Source organism: Schistocerca gregaria, chromosome 2 (genome assembly GCF_023897955.1).
Source record: "Schistocerca gregaria isolate iqSchGreg1 chromosome 2, iqSchGreg1.2, whole genome shotgun sequence".
NCBI lineage: Eukaryota > Metazoa > Arthropoda > Insecta > Orthoptera > Acrididae > Schistocerca > Schistocerca gregaria.
Genome location: NC_064921.1, coordinates 489391474 through 489416983, shown reverse-complemented (window position 1 = coordinate 489416983; position 25510 = coordinate 489391474). Strand labels below are relative to the sequence as shown.

Sequence of the window (25510 nt, the reverse complement as noted above, 5' to 3'; positions counted from 1 at the left end):
AGCCATATCAGGTGAATAAGGTGGGTGTGGCAACAGTTCATACCTTAGTTCATGTAATTTTGCAATGGCATGCATCAAGAGTTGCAACACCCATATTGTAGATACTTTTTTCATTTCTAATTCTTCAGTTAAAATGTGATATTCCCTTTCACATGACACCTGCCAGGCATGAGCAATTTCACGCACTTTCAATTGTTGATCCTCCATGACCATTTTGCTCACTTTTTCAATGATTTCTAGAGTAGTGATACATCTTGGCCGACCACTGTGTGGATCGTCATCTAACCTCTCCCAACAAAGTTTAAATTCATTTGTCCACTTGGCAACAGTTGAATGTGAAGGAGCTGAGTCCCAAAGTGTTTGCTGGAAATCAGCATGAATGCCCTTTGCTTTCATACTTTCCTTACCAAGTACATAGTCACTGCTCAAATCTCGATTTTTTACATCTTTGAAAATCAGTATGCAGGAACACCAACAAAGCCATGTCGCCACCACAGCTCTCTCCCAAGAGCACTGACGTGGCACATGTTTACAGGCAACAGTCCAATGAATATCATGTGAACAACGCGTTGTACTAGTGCTGACCTCTCATGGTGATTCTGAGAACTTTTCAAATCACTTTCGTATAATGTTCACCTAAACAAGAATCAATAGTATATATGGTATTGGTAGTTTCTATGTTAGAGGAGGGTGTTCCATTACAATATCCCCCTCACAAAACCTGGAGACAGGGTGTTTACAATATTTTGTGACAGACTACACGGTTTGCCAAACAGTGAACAAATTGATGCTCCGGATAACAGAGAGATGTATAGAAGTTTCTGATACATAACATATTCCAGAAAACATTAGCAAAATATCTACTATACAAGCCATAATCTATACATATATCAGGATATGCTATGCAGATTTTCAGATCTATGGAACATATTGTTGCAACACAAAAAATACAAACTCAAAACTACAACATTACACCACTAAACTATAGAAATAATTACAGAGATAATGTAAATTACTAGAATTATAAATTGTAATTTTAATCTAAACAACCAAACCTTCAAAATCTTCAAAAGAGAAGAGAAAAACTTTCAGAGTCTAAGTATACCACAAGTGAGTCAGCTCGAAAAACTCAAAATGAATGGTACAGACCAGAAGAATATATTCAGTTATGAGTGGGAATATAATACAGAATCAATCAGCCACATTAACCAGGGAATTCAAGGATATGTTCACTTATGAAAGAACAAGAGTTCCTGGTGACCAGCCTGGCCCTGTTCTGCCTCTTAAGAATTTTTATAATGATTAACCCTGTCACTTAATCTTAGACATTTCTACAGTGTCCTTTGCCCTGCACCATGGAACTTATTTCATTACTAGGCTTCTTGCACAATAACTTCTAACTCTGTATTGCAAGCTTATAAGCTAAAATGAATTAATTATCCTTAATTTTAGCCTCTAATTTCTGACAATCCCTTCTTAAATGATGCCTACAGTATAAGATCCACACCATCTCCAAATTTCAAGTTTCCATCATTAGCGGTCTGGGCTGGATAATGATTAGTCAGTGAACCAGTCTGTACCACTCCCTTAGAAGTCCAGCTTCCAAAAACAGTGAAAGACGCTTATTTTGTTTCTAACAAAGAAGCGAAATTGAAATTATCAGAGCATGCTTTAAAAACGCTTTCATAACGAAATACTTCATAAAACAACACCCCCTTATGGGTGGCATTTCCAAAAACACCGAAACGGGTATTTCTTTATTTCTAACCGAGAAGTCAAATAATTATTTTCATAGCTCTAACTTTAAAAACACTTGTATTCTTAGATAATGATTTATTTTCAATAAATCTTCCACACGCTACCGCTACGAACTGTGACCTTTCTAAAAGGAAATCACGAATCCAGTCTCACAGATGAGGCGATATTCCATAGGCATACAGTTTGGTTAGAAGACGCTTATGAGGAACGGTGTCGAAAAGCTTCTGGAAATCCAAAAAAAAAAAAAATAGGATCAATTTGACATCCCCTGTCGGTAGCACTCATTACTTCATGAGTATAAAGGGCTAGTTGTGTTTCGCAAGAACAATATTTCTGAATTAATGCTGACTACGTGTCAGTAAATAACTTTCTTCGCGGTACTTCATAACGTTCGAATACAGTATATGTTCAAAAACCCTACTGCAAATCGACGTTAGTGATACGGGCCTATAATTCAACGGATTACCCCTACTTCAGTTTTTGGATATTGATGTGACCTGAGCAATTTTCCAGTCTTTAGGTGCGAATCTTTCTGTGAGCAAGCAGTTGTATATAATTGCTAAATATGGAGCTATTGTAACAGAGTAATCTTGAGAGGAACTGACAGGTATACAACTGGACCGGAAGCCTTGCTTTTATAAGTGATTTAAACTGCTTTGTGACACCGAGGATATCTATATCCGTGTTTCTCATCTTGGCAGTTGTTCTTGATAGGAATTCAGGAATATTTACTTCGTCTTCTTTGGTGAAGGAATTTCGGAAAATCGTGTTTAATAACTCTGCTTTAGTGGCACTGTCATCAGTGACTACACTGTTGTTATCGCGTAGTGAAGGTATTGATTGCGTTTTGGCACTGGTGTGCTTTATGTATGACCAGAATCACTTTGGATTTTCTGCCAGATTTCGAGACAGAGTTTCGTCTTGGGAATTATTGAAAGCATCTCGTATTGAAGTACGAGCCATGTTTCTAACTTCTGCAAAACTTTACCAGTCTTTGGGATTTTGCATTCTTTTAAATTTGGCATGCTTTTTTCGCTGCTTCTGGAACAGCAATTTGACCCTTTTTGTGTGCCTTGGGGGATCGGTACCATCACATTAATTTATGTGGTATATATCTCTCAACCGCTGTCGATACTGTCTCTTTGAAATCATTCCACAACTTTCCTACGCTTACATGATCAGATCGGAAGGAGTGCAGACTGTCTCTTTAAACGGTGTAAAGGGCATTTTTATTAGCTTCTTTAAATAGATATACTTTGCGTTTCTTTTTGATAGCTCTAGGAGTTATGGTATTCAGCATAGCAGCTACTGCCTTGCGGTCGCTAATCCCTGTTTTCGTCACGATACTCACTATTTACCAAGGATTATTTGTTGATAAGAGGTCAAGTATGCTGTCGCAACCACTTTCGCTTCGCGTGGGCTCATGAACTAATTGTTCAAAATAATTTTGTGAGTAAGCACCTTTGAAGCGAAATTTCGAAAAATCTCTTCTTAAACGACACCTACAGTATAAGATGAACACTCTCTGCAAATTTCAAGTTTCTATCCTCGGTAGTTTGGGCTGGGCGTTGATTAGTCTGTCAATGAATGAGTGAGTCGGGACATTGCCTGTCATACATCGAAAGATTACATTCATTATGAAAAGGGACATTACTATTAAGACTTAAATTTTTGGATTAAGGCACAGTAGCCATTCGTGCTTGTGGTGGGACATTTGGCTACAAAATCGCCAGTTATGAACTGCCCTCAAGAAAAAATGACTGATATGTTAGAAGATTATAATAATATTGAGCATATAACTTGTAAGAAGTATATTGCAGTGGATAGAAAATATTGCTCTGACATCAGATATTTGGACATCAAGCAATAAAAAATGTGTTTCCAGTTTCATAGCCGATTATATAAGTACCAAAATTGCAGTCAAAAAGGTATGTAAACAGCACAGACGCTAACAAGCGAAATGAAAGCCAGCAGAGTTTTTGTACCAGTTCCGTTTGGTTGGTATATGTTAAGAGAAGTTATTACTCGGACAGACGTGGACATGGCAAATGAAGATGAACGTTAATTTAGCTTTTCCTGAGAACTCGGCTTTAACGAGCTTGGACTCAGCTTGGTTTATGAAATGGGCTATCTTGAGTTGGATTATTACTAACTCGAGTTGAATGTGTTGCACGGCGAGCGGTGCTTAGTAACGATTTGCTTCACATTAGTTCAGGGCTCTCACCGCCACTTGCGGACCCATCGAATCCGAGTTTATCCAAATTAGACATCTACATCTTCATTAACGTGCGCTAACTGAATGTTATCACAAGTCTTATCTTCAAAATTTCAAGCCAACAGACCAAAAATTGCACCATATGCAGTATCCATCTCGCTCTTGATTAATATACATACAGAGTGATTTTTACGTCTTGTACAATCTCAAGGGATTGATTGAGGAGAGGATACGGAACAGGAAAGGTCTAATGAACTTCTGTCTCGAAATGTATGGTTTCCATACTAACGTCTGGAAATGTATGGTTCCCATTCAATCATACAATGTTACAGAGACCACGGTACCATGCAACCACAGTTACAGTACACGCTGAAAATGCTTTACGTGTGCCTCAACATATATCTGTATGTGCTGTAGTATGTTTTGCTCACATGTTCACATTGTCCAGGGTGCATCTGAACAGTGTCAAAGGCAGCACGAATACACAGCACCAATGTCTCTGCATACACAATACCTTTGAGATGGCCTCATAACCAGGAGTCAGACGGGTTGAGATCTGGTGAATGAGGAGGCCATGCAATGGACCCCCTCGTCCGATCCATTAACCAGGGAAGACACATTTCAGTGTTAATGGCGAAGTGGGCTCGAGCACCATCATGTAACAGCTACATATCCTTCCGAATAATCAATGGCACTTCCTAAAGCAGGGGAGCCAAGTCACCCACAAGAAACACAGATAGTTCTGGTCTGTTAAGTGGTATGGAAGGAAGACTGGTCTCAAAATATGTTAGCCAATTATCCCAGCTCCTACTTTCCGGCTGAATAAGTGCTGATGATTCTCTGTCACCATACCATGGAAGTTCTACATACTGTCCCAGAGGTGACAGTTGAAGGTACCACTCCACATAAAGGAGGCCACGTATGTGAATAACCTTGTGAAGAAACAGTGATGAAACCGCTCCCGATGTGGAGAGTCTGTCGCTAGTAAGCTCTGCACATGCTGTAAGTGATAAGATTAGTAATAGTTGCCATGGAGATCTTCCACGTGATCATCTGTCTTAGCCTCTACAGGCAGGCCAGCTACCTGCTACTGACACGATGGTTGCCTTCCACAGTCTTAATCACATTTTCCTCCAAGTCTGATTATTTAGGGTACATCCTTCATGATTTCCTGCTTCCTCAAATGACCCTCTCGCAGATAAACGACGAAACACTGTTGCAAACATTGAATGCTGTGGTGGTTATCAGCGGGATAGGTCTCCTGATACAACCTTGCTGCCCTCCACCTGTTTCCATTTGCCTTTCATAAGTAAACACCATATCAGCAAGCTCTCAATTCCAATACAGAAACATTGCGTACAACACTGTATCACATCCACGACAAGGTGAGTCAGCAAGAGAAGTGAATTGGACATAACATTACCAATTACTATGGCAGGAGAGGGCGCTAGAGTATGATGTATGAGGAACAGTACTGTCCTCTAGGAGGAAACTAAGCGTACTGTAACTGTGGCTGTGTTGTTCAGTGCATACTAGACCGCAGTCTCTGTACCAAAATATGAATAAATGGTTCCTGGACATACATTCATTAGAACTTTTTTCTCCCATATCCTCTCATCGATCAATCAATGGAAAATAAATCACCCCATATAGGCCTATAATCATCAATTGGGAAACCGTGAATCTTGGGTTTGTTAACTGAAATGAATATAATCTGTTGAATGTTATCTGAGTTCTTTTCTTTACTTTTTTTCGACCCAACTGGTTTAACTTGGTTTGAACTCAGTTTATGCAAACTTTCAGGTCGGTTTGAAATAAACTCGAATTAGCCCATCACTACCGCTAATGTGGGCTCCTGACTAGTTGCTTGCATTGTCTTATGACTGGCCTCTACAGTTAGTAATTTCATAGGGGTTTGTAGACAGAACTTTCAGTATGGCCTCAGTTAGGTTTCCAGACTTGTGTCTCTGATTGTAAAAACAGAATGAAACATTCAACAGGTTCATCATTCTCATTCACATATCTTAATATGAAAGATAATTCGTCAGTACTGGTAAGTGAAATTTCCACAGTAGGATCTACTGTTACAGAGAAATCTTTGGCCTGTTTGGTAACAGTTATGATAATTCTTTTTATTAATTCACGAAGCAGCTCTATTGTTTTCTCACACATCGTTGAAGATAGATAACTTTTGTGTCCCTGCACTGGATATCCATGTTGTTGAATATGCTCTGAGTGAAAAGTATCGAACTCTGCTATAAGTTGAAGAGACATAATGAAATTTTTCAACAAGTCCATGTGTTGGAAGTCCACGACTTGTTGGCTTCTTCACGACTGCATAAACCATATTCAACACATTGCGCCATTACATTTTATTCTGTCTCAACGTGTGACTCGAAATTGTTTTCTACAGTTACAGGTGATTTTTAACCCCTCATTAAAAGTGATGACTCAGAATTTTAGCGTTCAATTGAATTTTCAAGATGAGATAAAATATTAGCATATTTCTCCAGTCTGATATACCAACAGCAGCAATCACAGTCTTACCGTCGAACAATCTCCACGATGCACAAAAAATAGTACCGGTGCTACAGGTGAAGAAAACGGTTCCTGGAGATCTACTATGGCCGTGAATTTGTAATCAGAAAATGTTTAAAGAAAAACTGCATGAAATTAGTTAATATTGTGTAAACCCAACAAGCCCGTTTTACTTCCTGAAACTTCAAAAGCACTCCCCTATATGAGAAGTTTCCCAATCCTCTTAAAATCCAGATAATAACATCCTTTGATAATGGAAAACAGTAAAACAATCTGAAGCTAATTTGATAAATAATGACACAGTGTACTGTAATTTTACTTACCAGTAACCGCTAAACCCAGATAAATTTGCATCTAAACATGACTGAATGAGAGGATATGACATTAGTCGGCTTGTAAACAAAGATCGCATACTTTGATAGTTGTCAGATTCAAAGTTCCCTCTAATACGCTAACTTGAACCAATGGCGAATAAGCTACTTCTTTGTAATTGGTCGGTATGAATAACGTCAATGGCAGGTGCCTCGACTTACACGTTTGGCCACGTTTCGCAGTGCAACACTTGTTCTCCTGTCTAAATTACTGTATAGACACATCGAAGCACACCCTTCCAAAAGACACACACAAAACACGCAACGACTAGTACAAGTACACTGAAAAGCAAAAACAAATAAATGATGGCAATAACTACTGTTAGTGGTGGGGTAACAATCACTGAAGGTGAACAGTCTTTACAATACACTTCTTTTATTTACTGATAAAAAGAGTAAGAGATAGTCTATTACAAAGCAGAAAAAAATTGAATTGGTTACAATTGTGTTTCTCGAAGAGAGGAATGGTTTTGTCTTATCTGTTCTTGGTCAGCGCGATGTGGTGGTGGTGTCCTTAGCATTAAAATATCCTCTTTCCTTACATCCTGTTTCGGCTGGCGGTGATAATAAGTTGCGTAGCATCCATTTGTCGTCAGCTGGAACAAAGTAACTGCCTATGCAGCACCTGAAGGACGAATTAATTCAACTGCAACTATCACACATGGTAGTTTGACTCAGTCCACATAGTGTTTAAATTAACATTCTGCTTCGGGAAGAGAACTGTAAGGAGAATTGTAAACGAAAGTGTCAGAGCTGTAGGAACTGTAGAAAAATTTGGTTTCGTGTCGCCTGGAAAGCATCGAAATCGCAATGAACCTATAACATAAATGGATAGTTTTAACAACGATGCTTTAAAGTGCTACACGTGAATGATGAATGTCCAACTTCACAAAAAGCGCGAGAAAATCAGCTTCAATGGTAAGCGCTTCGTTAATGTAAGGAATTTTGAAATACATTGTTGCCTGATATGTTAAGAAGAGAGTTTTAAGTTCAAAACAGTGATATAGTTGCAGCACAAACTACATCCCATATAAATACAAGAGAAGGAGGTAGCTCGACAGTGTATTGTCTTGATGAAACATGCACCAATTAGAATCGTTTCAGGAAGATCTGCTGGAAAATGAGTGATGGTACTGGCGGTTTTAAAGTTCTCATTTGAATAGCTTCTCAGATACTTATTCTGCGTGCTGACTCTTCTTTCGGTTTTGTCTCTGAGAGAAAACTTGTTTTTAGTGTAAGAAAAACAGCAGTGACTACCATCTGAAAATGAACGCTGTCAGTTTCGTGACGTGATTCACAGTTCTTGTCATACCTTGCTTCGAAGTCTGTCATTGCCAGTATTCAACTGTTACAGAGAAAACACCAGAAAAACGGATTTTTTTTCCTGGCTTAAAAATAAAAATATTAAGCACTGTATAAACCAGACTCGTGCCGATCTCCTGAAGCTTATTAATTTATACAAGTCACGTTACAGAATGTACAAAATTGACTGCCTTGCACATAAATGTGGTCACACAATTTTGAGTTTACCCACATGTCACTGTCAGTGTATCCCTATGGAATTAATTTAGGCAAAGGATTAGGCTATGTGAAAGTTGTGAAGAACATATAATGATTTTGGTTTGTGCTTGAAGTTAATTTTCTTGTGTATTAAATTTTTACTTGTAACACAGTACAAACGCAATAAATGATAATTATTGCAAGCAGTTTCAATGAGCTTGTTGTTAGACAGTTGCCATTTTGAGAAAAATTGCACTTCAGGTCTTCACAAAGCTGTTAGCTGTTCTTTGTCTTCTGATGTCTACATCTGTGGAGCAGTGGATGCAACGTCGTCAAGATGTGAATTAATATTTCTCATGACGACTGAGCGAAATTGGTTTTAATATTTACTATTCCCCTCATGGTTTTGAACGTATTATACGATGTACTGTGGCAAATGAGCGTAAATGTTGTCCGCAGCGACGCAGTTCAACAATGTAGACTTCCTTTGCCCCTCTCTGCTGCCGCGCATGCGCAGTTGTCATCCCTCCACTGCTCCATCATCTAACGTGACACGAGCTATAATCGGAAATTTGTAAAAAACAAGACGATGATGATGTTTGGTTTGTGAGGCGCTCAACTGCGCAGTCATCAGTGCCTGTTCAAAGTCCCAACTTTTTCACACTACAATTTTTTACGCAGTCCAATCTAGCCACAATCATGAATGATGAAAACAAGACGAAACCTGACAGCCCAAGCATGTTTCAAAACCAGTTGCTTTTTCGTGGGAGTGAAAATCGATTGCGGAATTGGAAAACCAGCAACAAGAATTGGATTTCCAGAGTCGGTTTTGAAGTGTTCACGTGACCAACCTGAAGCAGTATTGGCAAATGCCCCGTGTAAAATGACTGTTTAATCAACTTGGTAGTTGACATTATCTTACCAAACTGTGCCTTCAAATAAAATCGTTGAGACATATAATGACAATAGCAGAATAAATTAATTTCATTTACGCCTCTCGATTCTCAGTAAGCAGAAATTAGAAGCCGATAGCATTCTAGGAATAATAACATTTTAAAATTCGTATTGTTGATTGTTGTTGATAGCTTACTTTAAAATATTATTAACAATTTCATTATCACAATTCCGGAACGAAATTGAGTTCCATTCAATCACCGAGTAAATTACTAGTATTTCAAAGCTTTTATTGTCGACTGCGGTTTTTACAGCTTGTTTAAACTACGAAGCTATTTCATAATATTAATAGTTTTTGTTATTTGTAAGTGTATTTATTTTAATTCGTAAAATGTTAAAATACAGTGCACAAAATGTCGCCCTCTAAAGCTGCCGTCCCTACAACAGCGTCGAGTGGACCATATGTAAATCTTCCTTTGGTTGTGTACTACATACAGTGTCTTTCAAGACATTCATGCATGTCTACGAAATGGATTAGTAAATTGTCAAAACAGTGCCTGTTCCTTCAGACATGCATTCTATAGTACACAGTCAAAATTTAAAGGTTATAAACTTCTTTCAGCCTAGGCAAACTGAGTAAATTGGTTGGTTCTTTTGCATTAGGCGTTATTTGAGGTCGACCTTTGGTGACTAGTAAAAGCACCATTTGTTCGTTAGCGATTTATGAGCAAACCACGAAGAAACATGTTTTTGGTCCACTAACATAAATCATAAATGAATCCTTCAAAAGTGCTTCCCTGACTATCTGAAGCATGCCAAAATTTAACCAGTTCACAAGAAAGGTGACGTAGAAAACGTTGAGAACTACAGACCAATAGCCCTATTGTCATGCTTTTCCAAAGTGATAGAAACAATAATGAAAAACAGGCTTTAGAGCTATCTAAGTAAATTCAACCTCCTGTGCAATGACCAGCATGGTTTCAGGCCTGGTAGAGGTACAGAATCTACAATATATTAGAGGCACTAGGAGTAAGGGGAGTGGTTCTCAAATGGTTTCGTTCATATCTAGAAAACAGAGTACAGTCATTAGAGATCACGCATGTCTCCAGTGGATCAAATTACATTGGGAAACATATATCTGATCCACAATATATCAATATTGGCGTCCCTCCAGGAAGTGTACTGGGGCCTGTATTATTTCTGGTGTGTATAAGTGATTTCCCGCAACATATCAACCATTGAGAGAAGATATTGTTTGCATATGACGGCAACATAGTAATCACCAGTAAGACACTAGCACAAATGCTGGAAAATTCTACTGAAGTGCTGAGGGATGTTCACAAATGGTCTCAGGAAAACAAAGTAATTCTCAACGTAAAGAAAACAAATACAATATGCTTTAGAATGAACATAAAATAGAATCCCTTAAATTTAAAACTAGATAACATCTCCATAGATGATATACCTACAACAAAATTCTTAGGGTTGCACATTGACAGCCAAATGAAATGGAGTTAACATGCTAAGAAACTCTCGAAAAAGATATCCACAAAATGTTATACACTTAGAGTCCTTGTATCGGCATGCAGTAGTGAATGTTTGAGAACTGTATACTTTAGTTATGTTCATTCACTAATCAAATGGTTCAAATGGCTCTGAGCACTATGGGACTTAATATCTATGATCATCAGTCCCCTAGAACTTAGAACTACTTAAACCTAACTAACCTAAGGAATCACACACATCCATGACCAAGGCAGGATTTTAACCTCCAACTGTAGTGGTCACACAGTTCCAGACTGAAATGCCTAGAACCACACAGCCACACTGGCCGGACATTCAGTAATCAGTTATGGTATTATTTTCTGGGTAAACAGTGCTCAGAATTTACAAACTCTATTTAAAATGCAAAAGAGAGCAGTGGGAATTATAACAAAAAGCATTAAGTGGGCCAACTACAGAAAACTTTTCAAAATGTTAAATTCTAACTGTTCCTTGTGAATTTATATTCCAGACCATAGTGTACAACAAGAAAAATATAGAAAATTGTAGCACAAATAGCAGTTTTCATAACTACAGTACAAGAACAAGTCACTATCTTCACCTAGACAGAAAGAATAACCATAAGACTCAAAATAGCTTCTTGTATGAAAGTGTAAAACTGTATAATAAACTGCTGCAGAAAATGAAAGAAGCAGATAACATGTATCGTTTTAGAAAAAATCTGAAATTACTGCTTTTACACTATAAGTGAATTCCTTAGTACAAAATGATTGTAAATAGCTTTTGTGTCACAATATTTTGATAAGGAGCAAAAATTATTGTAAATAACTTATATGTCACAATGTTTAACTAGATGTAACAACAAACTATATAAATATATGAATCTATGCAACTGACAACATCAATACATTTTAAAATGTCCATGGATGGCAAAATAAATAAATAAATGGTATACAAAAGGTACTGATTGTAGGGATTGCCACTTCCATAATTTCTGTTCTCCGCAGAGTGTCAACATTTTTACCATATGTTCTTAATATTATGTTCTCGGGGAACCTTACTGAGGTCCAGAGGTTCTTAATAACTACACATAGACCTTTTAAAGAGGAACATAACTGCCTTTTTTGTGCTTGGACAGGAACATATTTCCACTGGTAAACATTATGAGCAAGTCAATACAAGGACTGAAAATGAATCTTCCAAATAATATCTTGAAGGTGCGTTACACAGAGTGCTTGTATTCACAACTTATAATTAATTATATTGTTGTTTTACTTTAATTTTAAAGCCTATGTAGGTATTACTTTAAATTAATTTGAACTGATAAAGTTTGAATTCAGAATTCTTTATTTTGAGTAATCTCAACTGAAGTTCAAAATGAATGTGTATAAGAGAGTTTTTAAACATTGAAAGTGAGTAAATGAACCTATAAACAAACGTTCGCTGTTATTTGCAGCCACCAGTACCCCTATCTCCTTGGAATGAAACAAGAGATGCTTTGACGTATGCAGATAAATGTGTACAGAGACGTGGATCCGGAGTAATAGAAGGAAATGAAGACTGCCTCTACCTCAATATTTTTAGCCCAGAGGTATTTCTACGTTTATTGGTCTTCCTATAGTTTTGATTTGTATTTCAGCAACAAAGTGGTAACACAGCATGTTTGAAATGTTCCATCTTATTAATGCCAAATGATGAACTCAGTAAGAAATTAAAAAAAAAAATGTAACATGTGCCATAATACATCCAATTCATTTACCCACTTTTCTCATTGTTATTAGTACCCTTAGCTTATTACATTTATAAACTCACTTTGCTTGAGCATTTGCTGTAATTTGTGTTGTTGTGTTTCTTGATTGAAGAACCAATTACCAATTAATTTTTTGGGGGTTTCATTTATGAAACTGCAACTTCTAAGTGTGTGCTAGAGTTTCATCTGATGAAATATAGAACTTAAGAGAACATTTTCTTCATTTTCTTTTATTAACTAATGTTTGATTACGTTTTTCGATATTTTCGTGTGTTTGCATTTTCTCTTTTTTTATATAATGACTCTTTTCTCAGTGAACTTGAGTTTAACATTTATGATAATGGGAAATGTTGGGTGGAATATACCACACAGATATGTTGAGCAGCAAGTCGATATTTAAAATTATGTGGAACATATTAGCTCAGATTTTCGCTTTTTTCATTCTTTACTTTGTATATGTGTGCATTCTGACACAGAACAATTCAGAAGCTGAGGTACAAAGCACAGTATCTTGCATATGGATCTGTCCAGTAGTTGGTACTTTATTTATAAGGTATCTGGCTATTTTCCTTGTACTCGAATATGATCATTTTTCTTAGGTAGGTCAAAAAGCTTATAATCTATTTATCAGCACAAGTAAAATAAGATATTCACTACAATGTATGGTGGCAAGGGGTTTTATGAGTACATCATGTTTAAACTTTGGTGTGGGGCTGGAGGTGAGTTCTTTGTATAGGACTGAAACTTTGTAGGATTAATGTTTTTGGTAGATATGTTGAGATGTCACTGCAAAGGCTTTCACGGTGTAATAATTCTTGTTTATGTCCCTGTGTTTGCTGCTGGACATTCAATATGACTGGATATTTCAGCAATTCACCTATCCACTATCATTCAGAAAGGTATTGCTGCAGCTGCTGAGTCATGATAAAAAATGATGCGAAAGCTGGAAACCATTTGACCTCTATAAGCCTCCATACTGTACATATTGCATGCACTGCCTATCACATGTTCTGTCCCCCAATGATGAATTATACATCAAACTTTCCTCTAACAGATAGGCTGGCTACAACAAAGAATGTTACATTTTGATGTAAGATGTTATAGAGTTTAACAACCTGCTAGGAAGAAAACTCTCATCTCTATTAATCAGTCTGCCAAATTAGAGCATTACTCAGCTCTTTCAGGAATGATTTGGGACTTGCGAAGCCTGACAGATACAACATTCCTTGTCAGTGAGGGAAGGTTGTATCAATCAGTTGCCAGCTCAGATGGTACAGCTCTTGCCCGCGAAAGGCAAAGGTCCCGAGTTCGAGTCTTGGTCTGGCACAAAGTTTCATATCAGTCAGTTGATTTGCACAAGTTAGGAACATTACTGTTATATGAGGCTACAACAGTCTGAAAAATAAATGGTAATGGAACATTGTTTAAATAAGGGACACATGATAAAATTTAGTGAGAACTGATAAATACATACAGTTTATTGCCACAGTGTTTGTAAGGAGGCACTTGAAGTCCAGTCGGCAGACAATTTGGTTAATAGAGACAAAGATTTTCTTCTTAGTAAGACATGGAACCTGTGAGTCGGATTACATCTCTGGTTGGTAAATGAATTACGAAGAAGTTGAAGGCTGCACACTGTAAATGTCCCAAATTGGTGTGTGGAGCAGCACCAGCAAAGTTATGGACCAATGGAATTTTTGATAATGCAAATTTCATGTCACAATCTGATAACAACTATGTGCTCTGTGTATAGTGAAAATTCTTGGACTTCTTCTTCAAATGACTGCAGGTTCAAGCTGTTTGATAAGAGAAAAAGATGCTGGAAGTTGGTAACAAAGTCATGCCAAATAATTGTCATGTCAAAGTGTTGCATCTCTCCCACAATAAAAGTGTAAAAACTGATTTAGTAGCACAATGATTGTTGGCATAAATATATGAATTGGTATTGTATAAATGTATTAGAACACATTTGGAATGAAAATTAGTGTAATGTGTTAGAGATTATTCCAATCTAAACATTTTGATGCTTACATGATAAAATCAGGACAGTAAAAGACAAAAGTTAACAGCCAGGCAGCTCCTACCAGCCCTTGGAAAAAAAAGAAGAAGAAGAAAAAAGAAACTGAGGGCTGTCCTCTCGTTTACTTATACATATAGTATAAATATTGCCATATGGACACTTTGGTCCACAACTGATATATCAGTTATATCTTCCCTTGCACAAGTACACACAAAATTTTATACATGCACACACACACACACACACACACACACACGCACACACACACGCACACACACACACACACACACACACACACACACACACACACAAAATTATGCTATCTCACACCAAAAGAAAACATTCTTTGGTGTAACCAACTGGAGTGGCTGACAGTTGTGTTTGAGTATGACACATCATTGGTGCTGGTGTTTTACTCTGGATAGCTCCACAAGCCTAGTCTTGGGAGAAACCCCTGTAATGGATAATACATGCACCATGCATGGTATGAAGGCCTATATAGGATGACAGTTTCCAACCTTGGTATCAATTTTCAGCAAGACTAACCAGCAGGAGTAGCAGTAGCAGTGGCTTATCTACCAAAGATGGTGGGCAGGTGGGTCACTGAAATAGTGAGTCATGTTGATTTTAGGGCCTGGCAGCAAACTCAAAGAAGCTAGCAACAGTGTTTTGGGTTTGTTTAGGTTCTGTTAGAGTACAACACCAGTAGCAACCAGGTAACAGTTATTTGCATACAAACACCCAGAATGAACTAAAAAAAGTGTTTCAAAGATTGATACCGTAATATCATCACCAAAATGATTAAAGCACTTACACTGGTCCACTGAAACATGTAGACAATGTAAACAGAAATGTGTAAAAGCGTTATACTAATTTTCACCATTGCATGTCAGATGCAAAACATTTACCAACTCACAACTGTTGAGTGATCATTAATAATCCAATTTATTTACACAGACAGTACCATTATCATTTTAAAACCAATAGATTCATCTTCAGATGTTAGTTCATATTTTTATTAAATTCTTTGCGGTTTGCATTACTTGTTGTTTTTTTTCCATCTTGTGGTGAAAGTCCCTCAAGGTGATGGTTCCCTACAGCAAAAAAACAATATGAGAAATGGCCTAGCTATTTAATTGTAACTGTACCTGATACAGAATGAAAACAATGTAAATAGATCTCTAAGAATTGTTCAATATTTAGGTTACTTATGTTAGAATGCCATAAGTAACTAAATCTGAAACAACTCTACTTTAGTGATTTGTTTACATTGCTTTCATTTTTTATCAGATACAGTTACAGTTAAATAGGTTGTTGTTAAATGGGCTTCTGCTGTAGGGCCCAAAAGACACTTCTGCCAGAAAGGGAAAAACCAGCTAACAAATAATGTAAACCTCAATCAATGTGATATAAATTTGAACAGCCAACTGGAGATGAACCTGTTGGTTCAAGACCAGCAGTGGCACTATTTGTGTAAATAAATAGCATTATTAAGAGTGTTTGGTTGCTGTTTTCTTCTTTTCAAGAATCAGTGTGTGCTTTGTACACACCAAAAATCTCAAAATGTCCATTTTTGACAAAATAATGTTAGTGATTACTCACAAAGCATGGTATATTTTTTAGCCTACTATTTTTATTGATGAATCAGTGTCTTTCAACATAAAGTAGTATGAAATCAGATATATTACTTAAATGTTCACAACATCCAAATATTTCCCTTTCAATTGTGTTGCAGTTGCCGTCAAATACAAGCAACCCCAATAGACCAGTGTTGGTGCTAATACATGGTGGCTGCTTTGTAACAGGGTATGCCCAATCAAATTCACAAGATTATTATGTTGACAATGGAATTTTGGTTGTTACCATACAATACCGACTTGGAGCCTTAGGTAAGTACGGAAGGCACTTCATACATTGTGCAGATCATGATTTTAAAAGCCTAAACTGTGAAACTTCATTTTGAAAATAATTTTCTTTTTATATAAAAACAAGTTAAAGTTTTCAGGACAACATAAAGAAAACAAAAGGAAAAAGAAGTGATAGGACAATTGGCTATAAATATTTATAGATCATGTGTGCTTATATCAGAACTGATAAATTTTAGGAACAAGTTCATATCCAACACAACAAATTTTTGCTTATTGTAAATTAACAATTATTTGAACACATCGGAATGATAATAGCAGTGAAGAAATTTTCTAAGAGATTCAAATTTTGCACAGCCAGAGCTTTAGAGGCATCAGGAAAAATAATGAAATATCTGTGGCCAAACTCAATTTAGTAGCACGTTGAATAAGACAAACCTGTAAATGCTGCTGATCACTAATAGTAGAAGCATATTCTACCAAGATTTCCCATAAGATGACATTTCTTATTCTACAGTACATAATATGTTGTTACCTAACCTATCTAGATTTACTAAGTATTGCACAAATATTTAGAGAGTGTAAAATAGTAAATATAATAACTGGTGACTCTGTTTGCACTAAATATGTAGCCAGCTTGTATGTTGGAAAGACAATTGCCCTAATGGTTGTTGGTTGTTGTTACTTATTGTGAACAACAAATTATGAACTCCCGGATTGTTATTGCCATCATCAAATGCGTAAGAATAGGCACAGATGAAATATGATTAGTCTGTGTTTTCTGTATTATTTGAAAGTGCCTCTTGAAGATACATTGAGTTTCCTTGCAACCACTTCTCTCCAGAAACTGACACATTATGTATAGTGGTAAATATTATGAAATGACCACTGGAATGGCCATGGGTCCAAATTTGTCACTTTCTATGTCAGATTTTTTTCATGGAGAATTTTGAAGAATGCTCCATAAATATGGCTGCTTGCCAATTTCACAAAGGGAAGCACTGGGTATGACAGAACCTTTTGCCTTAATAGCTGATGCTTTAGTAATACAAGATTCAAACTTGTGTCCAAGGCTATTAACAAGAATAGAAAAAGTCCTCACATTACAAAAAAGTTTGTTGGATGTTGATGCCATTATAGCTGTTCTGCAGAAGAGCAGGAGCATTCAGTACTTGAGAATTTTCAGTAAGATATTTAAGAGTTCTATTGCCAGTGTTGTTCAAGGGAGCAATAGCAGCAACAAATGCTATTAGGATACTAATTATTTTGTTCATATGTTTTAAAGCCCTTTTGTCACTGAGACCTTCATTTCCTTTTTTAAAATTATGTGCATTTGATAAATGACTGCAGTTATCTTTCCATGTCATCACAAAAGCTTGTTTCCTTTCCATGAGTTATCTACATTTGCACATCAAAAGCCAAATGTTCTTTTGTACTCAGAGTACGTCTTCCCATATTCTTGCATTTTCTCTAGAACTTATATTATTTTGAGACTGTAAGTTTGGCAACAGCTCACTATAAGATTTGTTCTCACATTGTCTGTTTTCTTGTTATAGTTCATCAAATTTATAATTTTGTGGGGAGTTCACCCTCTGAGCGACAGCTTATTGTGTAAAAACTCAGTGCAAAATTGTCTTTGTCAGACATTCTTTCAGTTTAGTGATATCTTTGAAGTGCTGGATGAGGGCTCAGTTTATTCTTAGCTGTTTGTGTGAATGCCTTGAATGTGTGCTCCACAATTGTATTAATAAATACTGTTAGTACCTGCAACCAAGATGAATGTCATTCCTGCTATCTCCATGCCTGGAATCCATAACTTAATACAAATATTCCATCCAACAGAACTTCAATAATATCGTCTTGGATGTAATTTTTGTTTTATTGAGTTTATGAATGATATCATCTTTGTTACATGTGCTAACCCATATCTTTCTGCTTGCATGGATGTTTAAACAGGCAGAACTGTAAAAAATTTTCTTTAATGCAGATTAAAACTTTAAAAGCACTCTGCTTGCATTGAAGGATTTGTATCTTATCTTTCAAGGAAGATGTACAGTGTCATAGTTGGCAGATGCATGATGAAACTTTACAGTTCACGGAGCAACTTGTAAAGCCTAATATGCCTAAAGGCTATAATCTATATTCCCTTCTCTTTATCATTTTTACTAATGAATTACTGAAAAGTACTGCCATAGGAATATCAGTACTATACGTAGATGATTATAGTATTTTAGAGACTACCATTATCCTCAAGCGGTAGATGGCATATTGACAAAAAAATCTAAAAACTTATGCTCCGGCTTAGCACAGACAAGTTATTACTATGTAAATAAAACCTCTTCATTGGTTTCTGGTCTTTAACAACAATCACCATCAGTGATCACAGTATGGCAATGGAACAGGAGAGTCACTATGCTTTTTGGAGTCTGATTATTGCATACGATTATGTGGGACATTGTAATGTAAAAATCAACAAACAAGATAGATATTACATATTATGTATGAAATGTAGAGTGTGTGGTACAGAATAGGCTAGGTAAATTAATTACGTTCTTGCACACTCAGTCATCTAATATGGCACAAAAGATCATATTTATTATTCAAAAAAATAAAAAGGTTGCTCTTCTCTTGTAGTATAAAAATTTCTGCTTCATGTGGTCAATATAATAACTTTACTATTTATATTCTAGCAAAAACATATTGCAAAGACAACAACTAGAACATATCACTAAAAGCAGTAAGATGATCAGTATGGCACATACCAGTCAAATGACACATCTGTTTTTACTAGTATCAAGATGAAAGGCATACCAGCATTAGAAATGGGAGAATGATTATTTACAAAATGTTCTTTTCTTAAATAAAACATGTATTTTAGCACAAAAATAAATATGTCATTTCATAAACATTGCTTGCACTCTGCAGATAACTTTACAACATTTATCCACTTTGCACATTTATGAATATATTGCACAAAATTTGTTGGAATGTTTTGTTAATTATGTCATGATTAAGTATCCATATTGTGTGTATGTTAGTGTAGCCAGTAGGGTAGTGGCTTGTAGGCCAGTAACCTAGTGGTTTCTCTTCCATCCTATGACTCAGTGTGCTGTTGTATTGTAGTGAGTGTTGCTTTTGTTATAGTCACAGTATGTGTGTATAATTAGTCACTGTTTTCTTTTCATCTGTTTAACGTACTCAGTACCTTTTATTGTTTCATAAAATCCTCAATATTGTTAAACATATCTGCCATTACAGTTCCTCAAATCTGCTTGTAAACACTTTTTTTTTTTTTTTTTGCTTCAGTAAAGCATAGAGAATTCAATACATCTTATTTTCTAATTGGCTTTTCTCCTTTTTTTGTGATTGTTCTTTTGTCTTAGCTTTCGATTCCTCCCAGTTATTTATTGCTAATTGGGAATGTATTATCAAGTATGAAAAAAATGCACATTTACTCTCTCTTCTTTGGAATTTTTATAAGAGCTTCATTTTTCCCAGTTCTGGAGACACAGCTGAAAGTTGAGTTGCATTGACTCACATATTTTTGGAACAGTGAACAAATGTATAATGCACTTGCACTAAAAATTAGTAACAGTGCCAACTGTACTATTGATCAGAAGTATCTGGACACCACCAAAAACATATGTTTTCATATTAAGTGCATTGTGCTTCATATTGGTGACCTCAGCAGTCATTAGACATCATGAAAGGGCAGAATGGGGCACTACATGGAACTCATGGACTGTGAATGTTGTCGGACGATTGGGTGGCACTTGTGTCAAACATCTGTATGCAAGATTTCTACACTCCTAAACATCCCCTGTCCCACTGTTTCTGGTGTAATAGTGAATTGGAAACATGAAGGGACATGTACAGCACAAAAGCGTACAGGTTAACCTCTTCTGTTGACTGACAGAGACCACTGACAGTTGAAGAGAGTCTTAATGTGTAGTAGGCAGACATCTATCGAGACCATCAAACAGGAATTCCCAACTGCATCAGGATCCACGGCAAGTACTCTGACAGTTAGGCAGGAGGTGTGAAAACTTGGATTTCATGGTCGAGTGGCTGCTCATAAGCCACACAACACGACGGTAAATGCCAAACATCTCGCTTCTTGTAAGGAGTGTAAACAATGGATGATTGAACAGTGGAAAAATGTTGTGTGGAGTGATGTATCATGCTACACAATGTGGTAGGGTGAGGGTATGTCGAATGCCTGGTGAATGTCATCTGCCAGCATGTGTAGTTCCAACAGTAAAATTTGGAGGCAGTGGTGTTATGGTGTGGTCATGTTTTTCATGGAGGGGGCTTGCACCCCTTGTTGTTTTGTGTGGCGCTATCACAACACAGGCCTACATTGATGTTTCAAGCACCTTCTTGCTTCCCAGTGTTGAAGAACAATTCGGACATGGCGATTGCATCTTTCAACATGATTGAGCTCCTGTTCATAATGCATGGCCTTTAGCAGAGTAGTTACACGGCAATGACATCCCTGTAAGGAACTGGTCTGCACAGGGTCATGACCTCCCTGAATCCTATAGAATGCCTTTCGGATGTTTTGGAATGCCAACTTTGTACCAGGCCTCACTGATCGACATCAATACCACTCCTCAGTGCAGCACTCTGTGAAGAATAGGCTGCCATTCCCCAAGAACCATCCAACACCTGACGGAACATATGCCTGCAAGAGTGGAAGCTGTCATCAAGGCTAATGCTGGGCCAACACCATATTGAATTCCAGCATTACGGATGGAGGGCACACAAACTTGTAAGTCATTTGCAGCCAGGTGTCCAAATACTTTTGATCACATAGTGAATGTGCATGTACTAGCTGGCTCACATTGTTTTCATGGACTATTAATTTTTCTTTTCTAAATTTTTTTCTACATTTATCTAAAATGCTCTTTATCATTACAGAAATGTCAAACATCTACTGTTTCAAAAGAAAAATGGAGCTATGTGTTTCCCAATAGTACTTCAGTAACTTACATAATGTCCTTGGCATATAAACTGAATATACTGTATTGAAATGTTCACATTCCTTCAGCACATTAAATGAAGTTTTCGACTCAACAAAAAGAATGAGTGACTATTCTAAGCTTTCTTCCTTCAGTTTCTAAGATCAGAATAATTCATTACAACACACAAAAATCTGAAACTTTCATATTGTACACCATATTTTTTTGTTAAATTTAGGTTTCATGAGTACTGGTGATTCAGTTCTTCCTGGAAATCTTGGCATGAAAGATCAAGTCCTTGCACTGGAATGGACAAAACAGAATATTGCAGCATTTGGAGGTAATCCAGATGATATTACAATTGGTGGTCAAAGTGCTGGAGGAGCCTCTGTCCATTACCATGTGCTGTCACCAAAGTCAAAAGGTACCTTCATAATACCATATAATGTGCAATAAGCATTAGCAGTTTTGGATTAAGGGAAAGAGAACCCTCTAGGTTAAGAGTTTAAAAATGTATCAATAAATTAAATTTCAACATACAAGTCCAAAGGGAATGGTGCTCGACAGTCCTACAAACCAATATTTAAAGCACTGAATATACTACCTCTACCATGTATATTTATTGTTGACACACTAATGTACATAAAAAAGTGTATGATTGGAAATGATAATATACTTTAAAAAACAAAGATATACATGATTATAATACTCGAATAAAATATAACTTACATGTACCACCAGCCAGTACCAGTTTGTATCAGAAAGGTACATTCTATCTGGGTTTTAAACTCTATAATAGCTATCAAATAGTATAAAATGCTTACAAAATATTAGTGGTTTTGAAAGATCTATCAGAGAATATCTACATTACCACTGTTTCTACTCAGTAAAGGAATACTTGGACCAGAATAACTGTGAAGAACTAAAGCTACTGTAATTTGTAACATTGTAGCATTCTAAGAACTACAAATATTGAAATTGGTAGCATGTTGAAAAATGATTATTTAAATATGTATCATTTTGAACTTAGTAATAAGTCCAATATCATCCTGTACACTGTACTACATATGATCAAAGGACTCAATAAATAAATCATCATCATCATCATTTAAGACTGATTATGCCTTTCAGCGTTCAGTCTGGAGCATAGCCCACTTATAAAATTCCTCCATGATCCCCTATTCAGTGCTAACATTGGTGCCTTTTCTGATGTTAAACCTATTACTTCAAAATCTTTCTTAACCGAATCCAGGTACCTTCTCCTTGGTCTGCCCCGACTCCTCCCACCCTCTCCTGCTGAACCCGTGAGTCTCTTGGCTAACCTTGCTTTCTCCCATGCATGTAACATGACCACACCATGTAAGCCTGTTCATCCTGACTGCTACATCTATAGAGTTCATTCCCAGTTTTTCTTTGATTTCCTCATTGTGGACACCCTCCTGCCATTGTTCGCATCTACTAGTACCTGCAATCATCCTAATTACTTTCATATCTGTAACCTCAACCTTGTTGATAAGGTATCCTGAATCCACCCAGCTTTTACTCCCATACAACAAAGTTGGTCGAAAGATTGAACGGTGCACAGATAACTTAGTCTTGGTACTGATTTCCTTCTTGCAGAAGAGAGTAGATTGTAGCTGAGTGCTCACTGCATTAGCTCTGCTACACCTCACTTCCAGTTCTTTCACTATGTTGCCATCCTGTGAGAATATGCATCCGATACCGTCCACCTGTTCTAACTTTGTTCCTCCTATTTGGCACTCAATACGTTTATATTTCTTCCCCACTGACATTACTTTCGTTTTGGAGATGCTAATCTTCATACCATGGTCCTTACATTTCTGATCTAGCTCTGAAATATTACTTTGCAAACTTTCAATCGAATCTGCCATCACAACTAAGTCATCTGCATATGCAAGACTGCTTATTTTGTGTTCACATATCTTAATCTCACCCAGCCAGTCTCTTGTTTTCAACATATGATCCATAAATAATATGAACAACAGTGGAGACAGGTTGCAGCCTTGTCTTACCCCTAAAACTACTCTGAACCATGAACTCAATTTACCGTCAACTCTAACTGTTGCCTGACTATCCATGTAAAGACCTTTAATTGCTTGCAAAAGTTTGCCTCCTATTCCATAATCTCATAGAACAGACAATAACTTCCTCCTAGGAACCTGGTCATATGCCTTTTCTAGATCTATAAAGCATAGATACAATTCCCTGTTCCACTCATAACACTTCTCCATTATTTGCCGTAAGCTAAAGATCTGGTCCTGACAGCCTCTAAGAGGCCTAAACCCACACTGATTTTCATCCAATTGGTCCTCGACTAATACTCGCACTTTCCTTTCAACAATACCTGAGAAGATTTTACCCACAACGCTGATTAAAGACATACCTCTGTAGTTGTTACAATATTTTCTGTTTCCATGTTTAAAGATTGGTGCGATTACTACTTTTGTCCAGTCTGATGGAACCTGTCCCAACTCCCAGGCCATTTCACTTATCCTGTGTAGCCATTTAAGACCTGACGTTACACTGTATTTGATGAGTTCTGACTTAATTTCATCCACCCCAGCTGCTTATTGCACTGCAATCTATTGACCATTTTCTCCACTTCCTCAAATATGATCCTATTTCCATCATCATTCCTATCCCATTCTACCTCGAAATCTGAAACATTGCTGATCATATTTTCACCTACATTGAGCAACTCTTCAAAATATTCCCTCGATCTGCCCAAGGCATCTACAGGATTCACCAGCAGTTTTCCTGACCTGTCCAAAATACTTGTCATTTCCTTCTTACCTCCCTTTCGAAGACTGCTAATTACACTCCAGAATGGTTTTCCAGCAGCTTGACCCATAGCCTCCAACCTGTTTCCAAAGTCTTCCCAAGATTTCTTCTTGGATGCTGCAATTATCTGTTTGGCTTTGTTTCTTTCTTCAACATAACTTTCTCTGTCTACCTGAGTTCTAGTATGTAGCCATTTTTGATACGCCTTCTTTTTCCTTTTACAGGCTGCCTTGACTGTGTCATTCCACCAAGCTGTTTGCTTCATCCTACTTTTACACACTACTGTTCCAAGACATTCTTTAGCCACTTCTAGTACTGTGTCCCTGTACCTTGTCCATTCCTTTTCCAATGACTGTAATTGACTACATTCAACTAACTGGTACCTTTCTGAGATCGCTGTTATGTACGTGTGCCTGATTTCCTTATCCTGGAGTTTCTCCACTCTTATCCTCCTACATATGGACCTGACCTCCTGCACTTTTGGCCTCCCAATCCCAATTTCACTGCAGATTAAATAATGATCAGTGTCATCAAAGAATCCCCTGAATACACGTGTGTCCCTCACGGCCTTCCTGAATTCCTGATCTGCTATTATATAGTCAATGACAGATCTGGTTCCCCTGCCTTCCCAAGTATACCGGTGAATGTTCTTATGTTTAGAAAAGGAGTTTGTAATTACTAAGCCTGTACTGGCACAAAAATCCAAAAGTTGTTTTCCGTTCCTATTGGCCTGCATATCCTCTCCAAATTTACCAAATTTCCAATCCTGGCATTAAAATCACCCATGAGCAGAACACTGTCCTTGTACTTTACTGTAACAACTACATCACTGAGTGCCTCATAAAAACTATCCATCTTATCTTGATCTGTCCCTTCACAATGCGAATATACCGACACAGTCCTAATTTTCTTGCTAGACACTGTCAAATCTATCCACATCAGTCGTTCGTTTTCATACCTTACTGCAACTATGCTGGGTTCCATTTCTTTCCTGATGTAAAGCCCTACGCTCCATTGTGCTATTCCTGCTTTGACTCCTGACAGGTAGACCTTGTATTCTCCCACTTCCTCTTCTTTCTCACACCTTACCCGAATGTCACTAACAGCTAAAACATCCAGCCCCATCTTACTTGCAACCTCTGCCAGCTCTACCTTCTTCCCAGAGTAGCACCCATTGATATTAATAGCTCCCCATCTCATTACCATTTGTTTGCCGAGTCATATCTTAGGAGTCCCTGGTTTGTCAGTTTGAGGTGGGACTCCGTCACCTCCAAAGGTCCGAGGCATTTTGCTCTGATTGTTGCCAGCATCATGTTTAAAGTATCGGTGAAGC

At 37.2% G+C, this 25510-nt stretch overlaps 1 protein-coding gene across 1 annotated transcript in view; it reads left to right on the top strand.

Moving 5' to 3' along the window:
* LOC126327647 (esterase FE4-like) overlaps positions 1-25510 on the top strand; it is a 68130-nt gene that overhangs the window by 5195 nt on the left and 37425 nt on the right. Inside the window, exons 3-5 of the mRNA XM_049995905.1 lie at positions 12236-12370; positions 16285-16438; positions 21614-21799. Of these exons, the coding sequence (XP_049851862.1) occupies positions 12236-12370; positions 16285-16438; positions 21614-21799 (475 nt within the window). The remainder of the gene's footprint in view (positions 1-12235; positions 12371-16284; positions 16439-21613; positions 21800-25510) is intronic.